The sequence below is a fragment of the Aulonocara stuartgranti genome, assembly GCF_965226115.1.
Source record: "Aulonocara stuartgranti genome assembly, chromosome: 14".
Taxonomy (NCBI): Eukaryota; Metazoa; Chordata; class Actinopteri; order Cichliformes; family Cichlidae; genus Aulonocara; species Aulonocara stuartgranti.
This window is the reverse complement of record NC_138950.1, coordinates 5,089,591-5,106,546: the sequence shown is the minus strand read 5'-3', so window position 1 is coordinate 5,106,546 and position 16,956 is coordinate 5,089,591. Positions and strand designations below refer to the sequence as shown.

Genomic DNA, 16,956 nt, shown 5'->3' with positions numbered 1-16,956 from the left:
TTAGTCATACGAAGAAGAGCACAAATATCATAAATCGCAATGTTGTGCATGTCTAAATATAGACTTGCACATGACCGTTGAAGTATCACCAAAGGAGATTCGTTTCCCCTCAGACCCTCGTATGCCTCGGCGGTGCTTGCAGAGGGCAGGAGAGCCCATCGATAGACAGAACTCGCTGATCTCCTGAGCGTTACTGGGGCTGGGACGGCTTGAATTAAAACTTGTCCTCCACTCGATTATGTGGGTCACAGTGACAGAGCCTTCTATGACAGGGGTGTTGTTTCTCTGGTCCTATGATCACTGAGCTCTCCACCCCCACCCTCAGTTCCCTTACTGGAGTTTGCACAGTGTTTTTTTTTTTAAATTTTTTATAATGTGGTGCACTTTCAGTTTAGCAAGTGTAACCCAGGTTTTTTTTTTACTATTCAGAAAAGAGCTCACAGCTGCTGAATGTGCTTGTGTAAATGTGTCTGGTCAGTATGGGGCTGTACATAATGGGCAACTTGTGGGATGCAGTTTTTTGGGGGGAGTTTTTTTGTTTACTCATTTGCATGTTGAGTGTCGGATTAATCTGTCACAGGAAACCATTTTAAACTAAATAAAACACGTTAAGCGTGAGACTGTCAATTGATGAGGTAGAGCTTTGTGGCTGGCTCACCTCTCCATAGGTCTCTTTAAGGATTAAGACTTTTAGGACTTTGGGCTTATGCTTGACGTTGAGGTGAAGGCGTTTGGTACTTACTCATGATGGTTAAACTTCATGATTAAGAGATGTGAAAAAGCCTTGATGTCAAAGCTAGCCAAATAAACATGCCCGCGTATGTACTGCACACGGAGTGGAGCAGGCAGCAGTCACTCAAACGGAGAAAAAGTGTTTTGGTAAAATATAAGAAAACATTCATCCAAATACTGTCAAACTTGTCACTGCCTTTAATCCAGCCTGCACCACTATACCTGCCACGTTGAAAGTGTACTAGATATAGAGAAAGGGCAGAACAGTCAGATGTAGAGACATTCAGAGTAGAGATGAGCCTGAAATGTCAAATACGAGGAGTTTTCAAACACTTCAAACAAGGGAAGAGAAGAAATTTCAACCCAGGCCTGTGTTCATATCCATGTAAAACACTTTTATGTAATAATTTCATTCCCTTTAACAAAAAGGCTGTCTCTCCTTTCTTTTTATTCTTAGTTTTAATTTAAAAATTATTAATTATTAGCTAGTTATACAGTGAGCACAGTTGAAGTATGACTCTTTTCTATTTAAATGTGAGGGTGGGGGTTTCCCAGTAAACCATTACTTAAGCAGAATGCACTAACCACTAATATTAATAGCATTATCAGAGTTGTTTTCTGCTGTAGCGCATCACGCTGTCTGCTGTGAGAAAGGACTATGGAATGCGCCCGTAGTGGTGCAGCTTTATCCCTTCTAGTTAAATTTAGTCTCTTGAGGTGCACAAACTCTGCAGGATGCACTGCAGCCACTGACAAAACCAAGCCCACTTCTTGCATGAGTTAAAATAAAATGGCAGCTAGAAAAAGGAACCAGATGCCTCTTAACCACTACTGCATCTGAGACAGATGCCCAATCGCTTCCTGCCTGGTGACAAGCAAGTTTCTACTTTCTACAGAAAATGAAACCACAGTTAAACCAATAAAAAAAGGAACTCATCCTCTGGTGTGTCATAGTGCGCACACACACACACACACACACACACACACACACACACACACACACACACACACAAACGAACTGTGCCTCTAAAACTGAAGAACTCTGCAGGTCTTGCTGACTTAATGTTTTAATATCACTGCTGCCAGAATTTTCTCACATAGGATAAGTTGATGTAACCGTGACGCTGAATGCGTTCACTGTGTGTGTTGTAGCTCTCTCATCACATCATGAAATCAAAATTCTGCAGAAATCCACACACATTTCTTCATAGAAGACGAGGCTCTATATTGTGTACGATGAAATGCCCAAAAATCAGTTCCTCATTAGAAAAGTTTTGTGCTGTTCCTGTAGAGAAGCGGCTGCCGTGTATTTCTGGCGTCGTTACACCTGCAGTTTCTCCTGGCATTGTGATCATCGTCGTTTGGTGGTTTTGTTTGTAATTCTGTTCACATCTCAGTTAATAGCTCATCAGCACAGAACAACCATTTGCCTTATTATACAGTAAATTATTAAACTGGAGCTCAGCAGTTTGCCACCTTTCCTTTTTTTCATAACCTCATAATCATCTTTGATCTGGATTCACACCCCTTTAGTCAGAAAGTGCAGATTCAGATCACGGATGCTAGGCTGTCTGTAACAGCTGTTAAAGCTGCAATCAAGACCACACGTTTCACTGTAACTCTTCAGCCCTGCAGGGCCGAGTTGGCCCACCACTTCTTAATTCACGTTTAATAATTAGAATAAATTCCAATGAGAGGAAGCCTGCTTATACAGTGTAGTGCGTATACATTATACACAGACGGAGGTCTTTGCTGAGCCTCTTCTGAGAGCGCACTTGCTGTGCAAGTCACACATTTGATGCTTCTGCATAAACCACTTTGCGCTTGATCGCATCTGATGAATGCTTGTGGGTTGATGTCTTTATGAGCTGTGGTTTCGCCATCCCCTCAGCCTCCAGATCTATGCATGACCAAGCGTTTGTCTGCAGTGACACCAAAGCGCTTTGTCTACTCTGTCGTGAGACAGATAAAGCACCTGCCAGCTCTGTTTAATCTTCCTGTGAGACTCTGTGTCCACAGTTTGCTGCAGTAGAATATAATGAGTAAACGAGCGTTAACATGGCAGAAATGTTTCTATTGTAATGTCTCCAGTAGTGTTTTGGTAGCTCTAATGACCTTCAGATTGTTTCATTTATTTATTGTATGTTGTGTTGGCTACTTTTTCAAACACTGCAGATTCTACAAACACAAAGTGTTAGCTTATTATTATTATTATTATTTAAATTTCATCTTTGGAGGGAAAAGGGCTCTAAGGGAGGGATTATATTTGCTTACTGACACAGATGGACACCACAGATGAGTCATTCCTGTTCTCCTTTTTTCCAAGTAGACTTGGAGTCCATCTGTAGGGTTTGTGTTGGTTCGCTGTAGTTCTGTTGGAGAAGTCCTCATGGTCCCAAAATACTGGTGGGCACGCAGATGTTTGCTTGCAGCCTTGTGCTCAATGTCTGATGAGGAAATTTACATCACTTGAATGCAAAACTTTTAACACCCACACAAATCATCATCACCATCTGACAAATCTTATTAGTCTAAATACGGAATGCTGTTGAAACTCAACTATATAAAATACTCACCCATACAGCACTAAAACTGAAAGCACAACTTCCGTACATGTCTAAAGACTGCAAATGTATGAAGGGTGGCAGGTCCTCTAAATGATTTTCTACGAATATTTTTCTTTACCAGTGTAATAATAAACAGTATAAACCCCCCACAACCTTCTTAGAAGAAACAAGTTTAAGCGTATAACCAAAAATAAATAAATTCTCACCGTTTTATTGCCTGTAAACCAGCCTCATAGTTAAAAACATGGCTCAGGTTAACATGAGTCTAAAGTGGCATGTCTAAGGAGTACACTTCCCAGAATAAATTGTTTCCCCGTTGTAAGCAGAGGATGTCTTGCTCCATCCTAGCGATTAGCTATGCAGTCATTTTATTTCCAGTATCTGTATTAGTAGTTAAAGTTTCAGTAAATTAAAAAAATCAAGTCAGAGTGTCATCTGTTAGCACCCTGAATGAACCTAAACGGGTTACAATAAAACATGAAGCACTGACGTGCATGCAGGCTCTGGGGGAAGTAGCGGTCTGCTTATTTGAAAACCGTAGTTTGAAGTTCTCTGGGTGGTCTCGTTCTCTCACGGAGCGCTTCCTGTTGGCAGCTGTGGTGTTTTGGTGCTGGGCTGGGTTTTACTTGCTGCTTGTGGTTTGGCCTGGCAGGGGAAGCAGAATCAGCCAAGCAAGAAGCGTTTCTCGGCAGAGGGGCGAGAGTGTTCGTTGCGTCTGAATGCACCTGCGTGCTGAGCGCTGCATTTGTGTGATGGTTTCATCCTCCTACGGTAAGGTCAGGCAGTGGGTTTTTGTTCTGGGTTGTGCTGTATCGTCTGCTGGAGCTCAGTGACCATCGTGTTCATGTTTGTGTATGGTGGTGTTCACACATGTGCAGTGTGAACCACTTCTCCTAACAGGCCGTTTCATTTCTCTTTGTGAGTAATCTGAACCCAGCAGCCAGCACTGTGGCAGACACTTAGCACAAGGCTCAGTGTCTGAGTGTGCAGCCATGCAAAAACGTTCTCAGAAAGAGGTGTGGATGGCAGCGATGCCTGACTGACATGAGGTCATGTGTGGTTCATCAGATAAACTGTGTGAATATTTATTTTTATGCGGCTGAAACAGTAAACCGATAACCATTCTGGCTCTGTTACCAGGAGTCTATTATCTAGTATCCAAGTGGTGTTTTACACAGAATCAGATTGTATATGTGTGCATCATGCAGGCAGGAAAGTACACCCACACTTATCTAAACAAATGAATGAATAATTGCACACACACACTTGGGGAACTTCAGATCAGCTGAGCTTAAAGTCACTTTCAAATTCAGTCCACTAACTCCACCATCTTAATCTGAAGGTAGCTGCAGTCTTAGCCTTTGGCGTCTATCTGACCCATAACTGAACCGTAAAAGATGTTTGTAACTTCCAGGTATGAAAGGTGCCCAGCTGGGATCACCTTGACTCTATAGAGGTTTTGGGGAAAACATGCCTCAGCTCTCTGTCTCTGTAAACTCTTATTTGTTAGTTTTTATTGAACTGAGTGAACATGAGGGATGAACCAGGGCATCATCATTGGCTCAGTATCATCCCTTCTTTGGTCAGATTGTGTGGAGAACATCAGACTTCATTCATCTTTTATATACAGCTTACACTCTGACTGTAGGGTGAGTGAATGATATCAAGTCACTAGGTGGGGAAACATGACACAGGAAGTGCTGGAACCAGCTGTTTAGCAACAACAGAGCGTTCAAGATAAGAGCTATGGGGACTGCCCACAAATGAGACTCAAAATGAGCACGAGCTGCTCGCTCAAGTAAAGTCTGTTTGAGAAAAGCTGTTTGATGTTAACAATAATGTTCCTGTTTCTTCTTGTCTTCTTCTCCTCCTTCCTCTCCATCTGCAGGTGAAGCTGTCCGACTTTGGTTTCTGTGCACAGGTGTCTAAGGAAGTTCAGAGAAGGAAGTCTCTGGTTGGAACTCCATACTGGATGGCACCAGAGCTCATATCCAGATTACCTTACGGACCAGAGGTAACACTGGCTGTGTTGTCTGTCAGGATAAACCTGTATTTTTGTCTCCACCCCTCACTGGTGGTCTCTCCTCTCTGTGTCCAGGTGGATATCTGGTCTCTGGGTATCATGGTCATAGAGATGGTGGATGGGGAGCCACCGTACTTCAATGAGCCGCCACTCAAAGCCATGAAAATGATTCGAGACAACCTGCCACCCAAACTGAAGAATCTGCACAAGGTAGAGCAACAGAAGAAAGGGCAATAAGCTGAAAACACCAGAAATAAACCAGACAGATCAGCTTTTAATAAAACCAGCCTTTGTATGAAACACAGTTGAGTTGGCAGAATTTAGTGTTGCAGTTTCACCTTAGTGACAGAAACACAATCAAAAGCACAGAAATTTTAGTTTTATATGAAAGCAGAACTTCTGCTTCCACAAGAGGAAGAATGGAGTGGTGGTGTTTATGGCCACTGCTAACACAGGTGTGATTATAATTTGTCCTTATTTTAATGTTGCATGAGCGAAATGACATGCAAGGTGAAAGGAGTGTTCAGTAATCTGCAACTTTGATTTCTACTTTGTGTCATCAAGCAACAATGACAGAAGTTATCTGTGGCCTGGCTCAGGTCCTGGTGCTGATGCCACCTGAACTAAAGAGTCCCCAAAAGTTGCTTCTGTTCGTCTGGATGTAGCGTTTTCAGTGGGAGAAACGTTTCATCACTCATCCAAGTGACTTCTTCAGTCAGTCCAAGTTACTTGGATGAGTGATGAAACGTTTCTCCCACTGAAAACACGACTCACCAGATGAACAGAAGCAACTTCTGGAGATTTACCTACCTGGATGATTGAGAATGCATCAAAACGAGCCAAAGAGTATCACATCCATCAGGGCAGTACGCTTTCAGATTAAAAGCAGTGTTCAAAGGGAGCTAAGACTCTCATTTCCTTCTCGATATTTTTAATTCTGGGCACTCCCAGAGTAACTCTACATGATTCACAATTCAAAATAATACTACTTTTATTTATTCTGGATCCCTCGGTGCACACGGTCTGAAAAAAGCTGCTTCTGTGCAGCTTCCATGTGCCTGAGATGACCGTATCAGGCATGTCTGCTCTCAGGGACATAAAAACAGTTTGAGACTGTTTTTGAACTAAAATATTTGAGTCTTTGGCTTGTAACAGTGTTTTTCCTGCCTTTGGGGCTTGTAACTTCATCAGCATCTAAACACAATCGGTAAACATTAAAGTACAAGCTTCAACTTTTATTCATGTTTTAACAAAACAAGTAAACTGTGAGTAACTAACCAATGTGGTTAAATGAAGCATCTGATTGGTTGTTAGATTAACAGCTGGATGTTTTGGCATCAAGCAATTAAAATCTTAACTCTAGCATCAGTAACACCTGGATGTCTCTTTTCTCCCAGGTCTCCCCTCTGCTCAAAAGCTTCCTGGACCGGATGTTAGTGCGAGACCCGGCTCAGAGGGCCACCGCCAGCGAGCTTCTCAAGCACCCGTTCCTGTCGAAGGGGGGGCCGCCGTCCTGCATCGTGCCTTTGATGCGGCAGAACAGGATGAAGTGAGATAATACGCGCCACTAAGACGCCTGGACTCTGGAGATGGTGTTACAGGATACTCCTGCACACACAGGAGTGACCCTCAGAGGTCACAGACAGGAGACGTGAAAACAGGGTGTGCAGGAGTATCCTCTGTGAGTCACTGAACTGCGAGAGTGAATTCCATAAAACAAACAGAGGCAATAAGGTGGAGTGTGTGTGTTTGTGTGTTTCATACATGTGTGTGTGAGCAGCAGAGGAGCCTCCTGTAAACACTTTTACCTGAAGAGCCTCAATTGGAAAGATTAAGAACTGTGGATCTTTTTTTCCTCCTATCTGTGGCCCTTACCTGGATTCGAGGTGTGAAGGTGAGGTTTTGCACACCAGTCTGATGCTTTGAAGGAGCCGAGAGCCCATTGGCTGATTTTTAACATCACTATTGGACAATCTGTAAGCCGATTTTCTTTCTTTCGTTTTTTTTTTTTCCTGCATTCGGAGACTGTCCTCATCACAGCCAGAACTTACTACTGAGAGAGGAAATCTTGTGGCTCCGACTTTATTCTGTAGCCTTAAAAACACTAATTTCCTGTCGTAAACAAGCAAACGTACACTAAGTGAAAAAGTAAACACTGGAGTCGTGGTTTCAGATGAATTTTCTTCTTCTTTTTCTCCTGAAGTACAATGAACATAGAGAGCTATATCACTTGTGATGTTATACTATCTGTTTTGTGATTGTTTTATTGTTGTTGTAAAGTGTTTCCTGGTTTATTTTAGAGTGAGATGTGGTGATTTTTTTTCTTAAGCACTGTTGATGAGAGATAGAAGCTGCATTCCCAGTTTGATTTTGTTTTGTAGAGAAAGACCACATACAGCACACACAGCCCCTTAAACCTGGGTCTGAGTGTCTGAGTCACCCCCTGGGTTTGGTTGATTTTCACTCGTGTTTTTAGAACAGTAGGGTTTAAACACTCAACGCTCACTCGACAAACTAGAAAACGAGCCTGACTTGCTGCTCGTTGGCCCGTCACTGAGCTGTTTTTATTCTGTGGTCCTTTCATGTCTTTGTCCAAAGTTTCCAGCTGCTGACATTGTTCCTCTGCTCGTTTCGTGTTTGATTGCCACTTTGAGTCCACTCTGAAATAAGATAATACCAGGTCTCTGTCACGCAGAGGCTTTTATTTATAGGACGATGTTAACACTACTCCACCTCACAAACAGAAGTGTCAGCCATGATTAAGAAAAGCAGCTTCGTTGTCGATGAGCTGTGCTGCTCACGCTCCAGCGGAGAGTGTGTCTGTTGGAGATGTAACACTCGTGTGAAAATCTGCTTCCAGCTGCTAATAATGTAGAGATGTTTAAAAACTAAAGGAAGCACGAGACCTGAGGCACAGATCTACCCTTTAAGGGACAGGTTACCAAAATCAGGCTTGTTCATTTTTCCTCTGGACTGTTTTGCTACTTATGCATCTGGATCATTTTGGTGCGAGTTGTGCTGTTTTGGAGATATCAGCCTTTGCTTTAATATAATTCAACTAAATGGTTATTAAAGTGCTGCAGAGCTTGCCATCATTTTACCCGGTTACTCAAACGAACAGTTTGTTTCATGGGGGAACTGTTTTTTTTCCAGTGAATAGAAGCATGTGGCCTGCTATCGTTACAGCTCAGCCGAGAGGGAGGACATTAATGTTGTGGTGCAGCGTCTGTTTATTCAGCTCTTTGGCTGCACAGAGAGAGGAACTGTGCAAATTCAACCAGCACACATGCTTTGGAGTGTTTGCGGCCCTCTAAAAAGCCAACGGGGTTGGGTCAGATGCTGATTGGTTGATAATCTGACACAGCAAGAGAAGAGAACAGCAATAAAGTTCCTCGCAAAGAGGAAGAAATGCAACCAAAAGAAACTGACGAAAGTGGAAAGTTTTCATTCTTTTTAACACTCGGTTTAGCGACAGAGAAGAAAGAGAGAGGGTGTGTATTTTGACTTCTGTCACCTAAAAACAGTCAGCTGCTGGAGCAACAACAGCACAGAGTTTACCATATTTTTTGGCACCACTCCCTGGTAACAGTACAAGTTTCAATATGTAAATGTGGACCTGCAAGCTCTGCTGGTGCACGACCATTAGCCTCTCGACACGGGCCGCTTACGCTTCCTCCTGGAGAATGATACACTTTCAGATGTGGTTTGGTTGAGAGAAAATAGTTCCTGCATGAAAATTCTTGGTTTTTGTATAAGGGCACTTTTTTTGAGCTTATCTTGCTTTCAGGACTATTTAGTTCCACAATTTTCTAAATCCATGTTCTCCAAACCTGCACAACTCGCACCAAAACAATCTAAATGGGTAAAGAGCTCTGATGGGTAGAAGAAGAATATGGAAATGTGATTTTTTTTTTTTTTTTTTTTTCGGCCTGCCCTTCCTCTTTTAATTTTCTTGCAGCTCATAGAAATCATAACCGTTACCAAATGATGACGACTCAAGTCCCAAATTCCTCCTTAGGCGGCTGAAATCGACTGACAGTATCACAGTTTGGTAAAAATAAACTAAAACCTAAATATGAAAAAAAAATCGAGATCTCTTTAGTTTCAGTGAAATATCAAAGTAACCCGAGGATTGGGCTGTCTACACAACCACATTACAGCAAACTGAAACATGAAGACCACTCAGGAAACTGATTTTAAATGAAGAATTTTTAAATAAATAAAGATATAAACTAATAAATGAAAACTACTTATAATAGTTCAGTTTGATTTATTTTTTGGGGGGGGGTATGCTTCTGCCCTGGCAATCCTAAGATCAGTAAACAGAAGTCATTCCATGAAAACTTCCGTTCTTCCCGCCTGACCTGCTCAGAATCAGCTGATTTTTCTTCATGTACAATAACTTTAGTATATTTCATGAAGCCGTGCATAATTTTGCCTTCATGCTGTGAAAGCTTTTTCGTCGCAGACCATCAAGAGTACAAAACTTTGCACTTTTAATGAAGAGCAAGCCTCTGTTAGGGGCTGTAACTCTGAAAGTATGAAGGTAAAATGTTGCACAGCTTCATTCCATAAACTGAAGTTGGTGTAAAAAAAAAAAAAGCAGTCAGCTGATTCTGAGGGGGTCAGGCTGACATTTTCAGACTTAACTACCCATCTGAGATCTGTGCAGTGTGTGACTGTGAGCAGTCGTTCTTAGAACGATGGAAGGAAAGCTGCTTCTGCTGTGTTCCAGCGCCCTGCAGGGAGACGGAGATAAACAACCTGCAGACGCATTCCTATCTCGGCCTGTTTCCATTCCTTCTTTGTCTTCCAGTTCAGCCTCCACATCCGACCAGAACTCGGTCAGGTGGCTTTTTATAAACTGCCAACCCAGAATACTTCCAATCGATGGACACAGGGAAACATGTAGCACACTTACAGGTGCCTTCTGCTTTTTGGAAACACTCCTGGAGGTGTATGATTGGGTGGCCTTTAGCACATTTACTGTACTTGACATAAATGTATTGTTAACCATGCTGACGCAGCAGCTGTCTAACTGACATATTTGAAGCTTTGTACAAAGAGCAGCAGCACAGAGTAGAAGCACGTCGAAGCAGGAAGTAGGTTTTAGTTCAAGCTCATTGTTTCCTAACATTGTTTATCATTTCTGCAAAGCACAGCTAGCTGCGGTTTGAAGATGGTTAAAATGACACCCTCTTTTCCAGCTGCGCAGGACTGCTGGAGTATTTTGCAAGTCCAAAATAACACAGGGTGCAGTTCATCCTCCATCTGAGAAGAGCTGTTTTAGCTCCACCCCCTGTAACCCAACTAACTTCTGATTAAGAATAATTTTTTAACCAATCATTTCATTCACTATCCAGCTCAGTGTTCGAGGCTGTCCCACTTTAATAGGGTGAGAAACGGGGAACAGATGTGACAGTTTGGATGACTATTTGACTGCTCAGTGAAAAAATAGTTTTAAATTATTCACGCCTTCCCTTTTTTTTTAGCGATAGACTGTATATAAAAGATGTCTGACTGTGCATAAACTGGATAATCGGCATCTGACTCTAAAAATGAAATCTTTACAAAAAAGACCTCTATACAGAGTAGCTGCCCCCTTTTGGACATTTAGAAGAACGCAGATGTAAAGCTTTGTTTTTGACACTGGATTGCTTCTGTGGTTTTTATCAGATGTGACATCAGTGAGCCTTTATTCTGTTTGCCAATAACAACAATAAAAGAAGACAACCTGCTCCTGGTGTCCAGGCGGCAGACCAGTAGAGCCTCCGCACTGATGCTGACGTGTCCAACTCCTTAATGAGGTCCTCTAATCTTTAACAAACCCCAGCTTTAAAAAAAAAAAACAAAAACAACAGCTTATACAACCCTGGTGATTTTCCTTTGGTTGGAGGCCAAAACGTGTTTGGAAGCAGCTGCTCGATATTTGAAACTTTGGCCTTGTTTTCAGGGATTTTTCCAGTCTTAAAACGAGCGTTTACGCACGTGAGAACATGTCAGCAGGGTCTGCGTTACCTTCACTGGTAGAAATGTGTGATTTCAGCTTACTTAAGACCATTTCATAAACAAAAACCGTACGCCTGTGTTAATGATACCCTGGTTTTCTTTGGCACAGGCTAAAACCTGGAATTTCTGCAGGTTTAACATCCACTGCCCTGACAGCACAGATGTGGTAGTATATAAGGAAAGCAGAACCGACCCTGCTTTCATGATGCAGGCTGAAGGATTTCTCAGTGAGAGCAGCATCACCCCGCACAGTTTCACGGTTTTTCTTCTGTGGTTACATTGAAGATGCAGACTCCGTTAGGCGGCACCTTAACCTCGGGGAAAAGCTTTCTTTCAGCCGCTTTAACCTCTGATCATATAATAATGTGTTGAATTTTTAGCTTCAGGCGCTCAGCACTGATGTGCCCATGCCTTCCTGCAGTTTTTCATAAAAGTGGAGGCGGAAAAAGAATAATTTCCACCCCATGAAAACGTGCGTTACGATATTTTCCATGCCCGGGTTTCAATCTGCATGTTTTTGTGCCACCACAGGATGAACGTAGGTTAATTGTAAACCTCGTCCCTGCCGCTCTCTTTTTTTTTTTTTTTTTTCCTTCCTCTTCAGAAGCATCCGCTCAGTTGAAACGTCTCGCAGGCGTTTTGTACTTTGTCTTCTTGGCAGCTTCCCAGGCTGTAAATTATCGTCTGGATGTTCTGTGGTGAAAAGTGGAGCAGGCTGGTAATGAGTCACCGAGCGCAAAAGAGGAATGAAATGCCGGACTGGATGACAATCTTTATTTAGTGATTGAAACACTCTGAACTTCGCTGTTCTCTGTTTTGTGTATCGATCCCAGATCAGCCTCTAAATTCAGCTTTAAACTGCACGTTTTCACACTGATTAACACGAAGACTGGCCTCCTGCTAATGCCGCTGATTCTTGTTGGGTTTTTATTGGCTGTGTTTCCTGCTGAACTTTGTTAATCTGTTATAAGTTGCTGGTTAAAATGACTGGATCATACTGGGGGCACTGGAAAAGCAGAATAAGAGTCCAACTCTTAATTGTTTGTTTTGAAGCCACATCAGCCCCAACATTAAAACCACTTAAACCTCGTCCCTCATCCTGGGCAGCTCTGGTCTGTCTGGGCAGGAGGCTTTTTTTTCAGATAGCCAGTGGAAATAGAACCTTTTATACGATTTAGAGTAGGACTGCATGTCTGGCAGCAGTTCTTTGGGGTCTCTGTGGATCAGGCACCGGGCCGGCTCAGCTTTTAACACATCAGAAGGTCATGGGTTTAAACCCTGGCTGTTTGCTTGCTCTTCCAATGCCTCCTAGGGTTTCTCTGGAAGAACAGTGTAGGCTATCATCTTCCACATAGAGACAGGGGAGGACATCCAGGAGGCTTCCCCAGCAGGAGAGCCTCGTTCACCTGTTCAGCCAAAACCCATGACCAAGCGTGGATCCGCTGAACCACAAAAGCTGCACACGGTCGTAGCTTCTGCCCTCATTTCTCCTTCTCCTTAACTCCTCCAGTCTGTTTTTCTGTGTAAAATGTCTCACCTGCCTGTCCTCCACGCTTCATCGTGCCTTTCACACACTTTCATCAATGATAAAAAACTGAAAAACAATAGCAGCAGTCAGAATCGCTCTCGTTTCATGGATGAGTCGCTGCTCCACACGTGCACTCATTCCAGCGAGTGCAGGAGGCGACATCAGCATCAAACTGTATTGAAGAAGATTAAATGTAAATATTAATTTAAAAATATTGATTAAATGAATTGATGCAAGAACAAGATTCTCCCAACACTGAGAAACGTGTTTGTTTAACACAACCAAAAGAAATTCTTCAGCTCAACAAGAAGTCTGTGTCCAGCTGTGAGAGACGGCAGCTGTCGGGGAGCGCTGCCAGGAGCAGAACGTGTTCAGGTCACCTGTGAGAGGTTTGAATTTTGTGGCTCACTGACACCTTAACCTAGATTTGCTTTAGTTCGTGCTTTCCGGTTTAATCGGTCACTTCACTGCCCTCAAAACTGCGATGCACAGAGAAACTGGCACGCACGAGACCAACGGCTTCAGTCTCGTAATTTTTAACTTTGTTCTGCAAACGTTTCACGTGTTTTTCTTGCAGTAGAAACGTCTGGTTCGTGAGTCGAACAGAAACATGTCCACGATGAAGGTCTAATATGAAACATTGCAAGTAAATTAAATATGTTTTTGGATGTTAGTGCGCAGGAGTCTGTTCATAGCTGTTTTTAAGTTTTTCTTTCTGTTGTGTGTGGAGTTTTTGTTTTGTTTTTTTAATTGTCCCAAACAGCGGCCCTGATCCCGGGTCAGATCGAGTCCCTTTTAGTCTGGTGACAGTTTTTTGTCATGTTGTAAAGACGCTCTGTTTTTTGTATCACCCCCGTTTGATCAGCTGTCCTTTATCAATGTGAATCTTGTTCATCTGGTGTGCCAGATGTTGCTTAAGTAGCCGTAACTACGTGTCCGTGGACCAGATTGTACTGCTGTGTGTGCAGACACGTCGCAATTTCATGCCTTAACATTTACAGCCACTACTTGACAGACAACTAACTGACTCTGACGCTTGGACCGCTGGTGATGGGGGAGAAAGACACTTCCATGATGCTTTATCCTCTTCTCATCTCACATATCTGAGGGGTCTTCATCATTTAAACATGCTTAAAATGACAGCTCTCACTGACATTCCTCACAGACATCTGATTGATTGATGGGGCCAGGGAAGAGGTCCGGTCCAAAAGGATTTTTTTTCAGGAAGCAGGGCTGCTAACTTTCAATTTTCCTACAGATCTGTCAGAGGCGTCCTGTGGATCATTTTGTTAACAGAGTTCAGGGTTCAGTGCCTTTCTTTGAGGCATCGTTTTTAAAAGTTTTCCTGCTTCTTGGGAAAACTCCTGCAGGACCTTCCTCTGGTTTCCACAGCGAACGAGTAACTGACTGGAATACAACAAACGGCCTGTTCAGATTTCCACTGACTTGTTGAATATCTGATTTTGTTGATGTGTTGTTTTGTCAGACATGCGAGCGACTACCTGCACCGTTTTTGTAAATGTCACTGGTGTTGTAAAAACATAGATTTTACTCTGCAAATTTTACTTTTTTGCAAATACAGTTTTTGTAAAAGATCCACAGAGTCTGTGTGTTTCTTATTTCCTTTCTTCGTGTGCCTGGTGTGTTTGAAATGTTGGTCGTGCATAAATGTGTTTACATGGTGGAAAACAAACACGACTCAAAGAGCTTGGCCCAGTTACAGATCAGAGGTTATTACAGAGACACGGACCAGAATTCATTTTAAAGATGGCGTCTTCATGCTTTGGTATGTGGCTCAGTGCAGCTTAACCCTTCCTCTATGACAGCAGCTTGCGGCTCTTCTGGCCACGTCTGAGGTCTCGATGACCTAAATAAGCAAACATGACAGTAAAAAGGTTTTTGTTACATTCTCATTTCTAAACATATGTTACCTGAAAACTGAATTTGAAACATTTAAATTAGTGTGTCAAGCTGGCTCCTCATTCTCGTGCCTAACCTCTGTGGTGGCAGTTAAACAATAACAAACGTACGCGTCTGTTCCTGAGTCGTCCTTCACTCCACTTGAGTTTAAGATGCGAAGAGGAGTAGTTCAAAGGCCTGATAGGATCTCATTATCCTAACGCAGCTCTTCACTCTCAGACTCCAGGCTTAATTATAGGTTCATAGTTTGTAAACATATGTTACAAGTGGCCATGGCTGTGCAGAGATGTTTGAAGGGGCGGGTGCTCAAAGTTACAGGGACACATAGAACCAAGCTGAAGAACAACAACCCAGAATCACATCATACTACATCACTGTCTTCAGGTGGGGGACAATGTAAAGCAAACGTAGCCTATGTTTTACCTGATGGGTACAATGTTGCTGCTGATCGTGCTGGAGGGCAGGCCTGTGTTGATCTAGACATGATGTAGACATTAAAAAGTCCACAGGAGAGATGGTAGCTGGTTAAACAGGTGTTAGGAGATAATGAAATGCAAAGATTGGTGACAGCGCTTGGAACCGTGATCCAGAATTCTTCCCTTATTATTTATTCGTAGTGCGATAATAATAAAGTAATAAGAATTAAAAAATAAAATAAAATCATAAATATAAAAATGTATTTATTGACAAAATAATGTATTTATGATGTTGATTTGTTTGACTAGCCACTCTGTGCAGGCAGAATGCTTATTAAATGTTTAAACTGTAGAGATGTAATAATTCTGCTGCTGTAAAATCAGCATTTTGAGATATTTGGGGCATTGGTTAATCGTAATCATGTGACTGATGCAAGCCAGATCCTTTTATTTAGCAAAAATGTGATTACTAGTTAAGTGTTATTGTTGAAGGGCACAGGCAGGAGTCCACATGCACACACAAATTTAAAAAACAAAGTAAAAAAGGGAAAGGGGCTGGTGCCAAAGCCCCCTGCACGTGCCTGCAAGTGACTTTAGCTTGCAACTAAAGGGGAAGTCCACACAAGGAAGATATGCATTAACTGTTTTATTGACACGCGGTGGAAAGGATCAGTGAATCAGTGGTGACGTATATGAGCAGAAAGTCTGAAGTCCATCAGGCAGGAAGCGAGAAAAACCAGGTCAGCTCAGATACAAACACATCTGCTCCGCCCACAATTTAAGCAGTAACTGTAACGGAATACAGTTACTCATATTTTGTATTTTAAATATGTAACACCGGTACATGTATTCCGTTACTCCCCAACACTGTCCATAGCAGTGGTGTCAAACATAAGGTGCAGGGTTCACAATCAGTCCAACTAAGACTTCAATCCAAACAACTTCCTGTGAAAGGGGAGTTCTTCCTCCCTGCTGTCAAGTGTGGGATTTTCTCCTAGTATTTGAAAAGCAGTTTTATTTTCCTGATTTCTGCCTTCAGAGCTGCTGAGTGTGCCACAGTCACAGTCATCGGTTTATAAGCAGGAAGTTGTACATGGATGATATGCAATTAGTGCAGAGATGTTGCCACAGTGAGGCCAAAATCTGACACCTGATAAACTTCTTGTGAGTTTGCTGATGAGCTGATACAGCCACCAGAGGAAACCTTGATAAATAAAATAAAAAAATCACTTGTGCAGCATGCAGGGAGTTAGTGCCGTTTTATTTTTAGTATTTCCGTCAACTCGCCCCGCCGGCACCGTGTTCTGCAGGCTGCGGCTCGTCACTTTTACTGTCAACAGTGAGACTGAAGGGTGAGTTCCTCCAAACAATGACAGCTGTGTTTGTGGTCCCTGTGGGCGTGTGAACCTCAGACAGATGGGAAAGAAGAAGTGAGGGGTTTGCTTGTTTGTATGTTTAGATCTTGTGCTATATTCAAGATGAGTGTGCATCTGTGCCTGTTGGGATGGGTTACCTAAAACTTGGAACCAGGTTGTTTTTGAAATATGTAAAAAGAAAAACTGAATTTGGATACTTTTTATACTTGTTTTTCTTCCTGTATTCATTCTGCTCCTCTCTTCAGTTGAAATGTGGTTGTTCACACACACACATTTGTGTGCAAGAAAGTCCATTTTATAAAAAATGAGGCCTGAAAAATTAAGTTACTTTAACCTGCAGGGGGCGACTCCTCTGATTAGAGACAAGTTTCTGCTTTTGTAATCT

General features: G+C 42.4%; 1 protein-coding gene across 6 annotated transcripts in view; it reads left to right on the top strand.

The window, feature by feature from the left end:
* Positions 1–14,454, top strand: part of pak4 (p21 protein (Cdc42/Rac)-activated kinase 4) — a 52,561-nt gene extending 38,107 nt beyond the window's left edge. For all 6 annotated transcript variants that reach the window (XM_082503883.1, XM_082503880.1, XM_082503885.1 and 3 more), the window contains 3 exons: positions 5,188–5,313; positions 5,398–5,532; positions 6,720–14,454. In XM_082503883.1, the coding sequence (XP_082360009.1) occupies positions 5,188–5,313; positions 5,398–5,532; positions 6,720–6,875 (417 nt within the window). In that variant the 3' untranslated portion in view covers positions 6,876–14,454. The remainder of the gene's footprint in view (positions 1–5,187; positions 5,314–5,397; positions 5,533–6,719) is intronic.
* Positions 14,455–16,956: the final 2,502 nt, after the last annotated feature.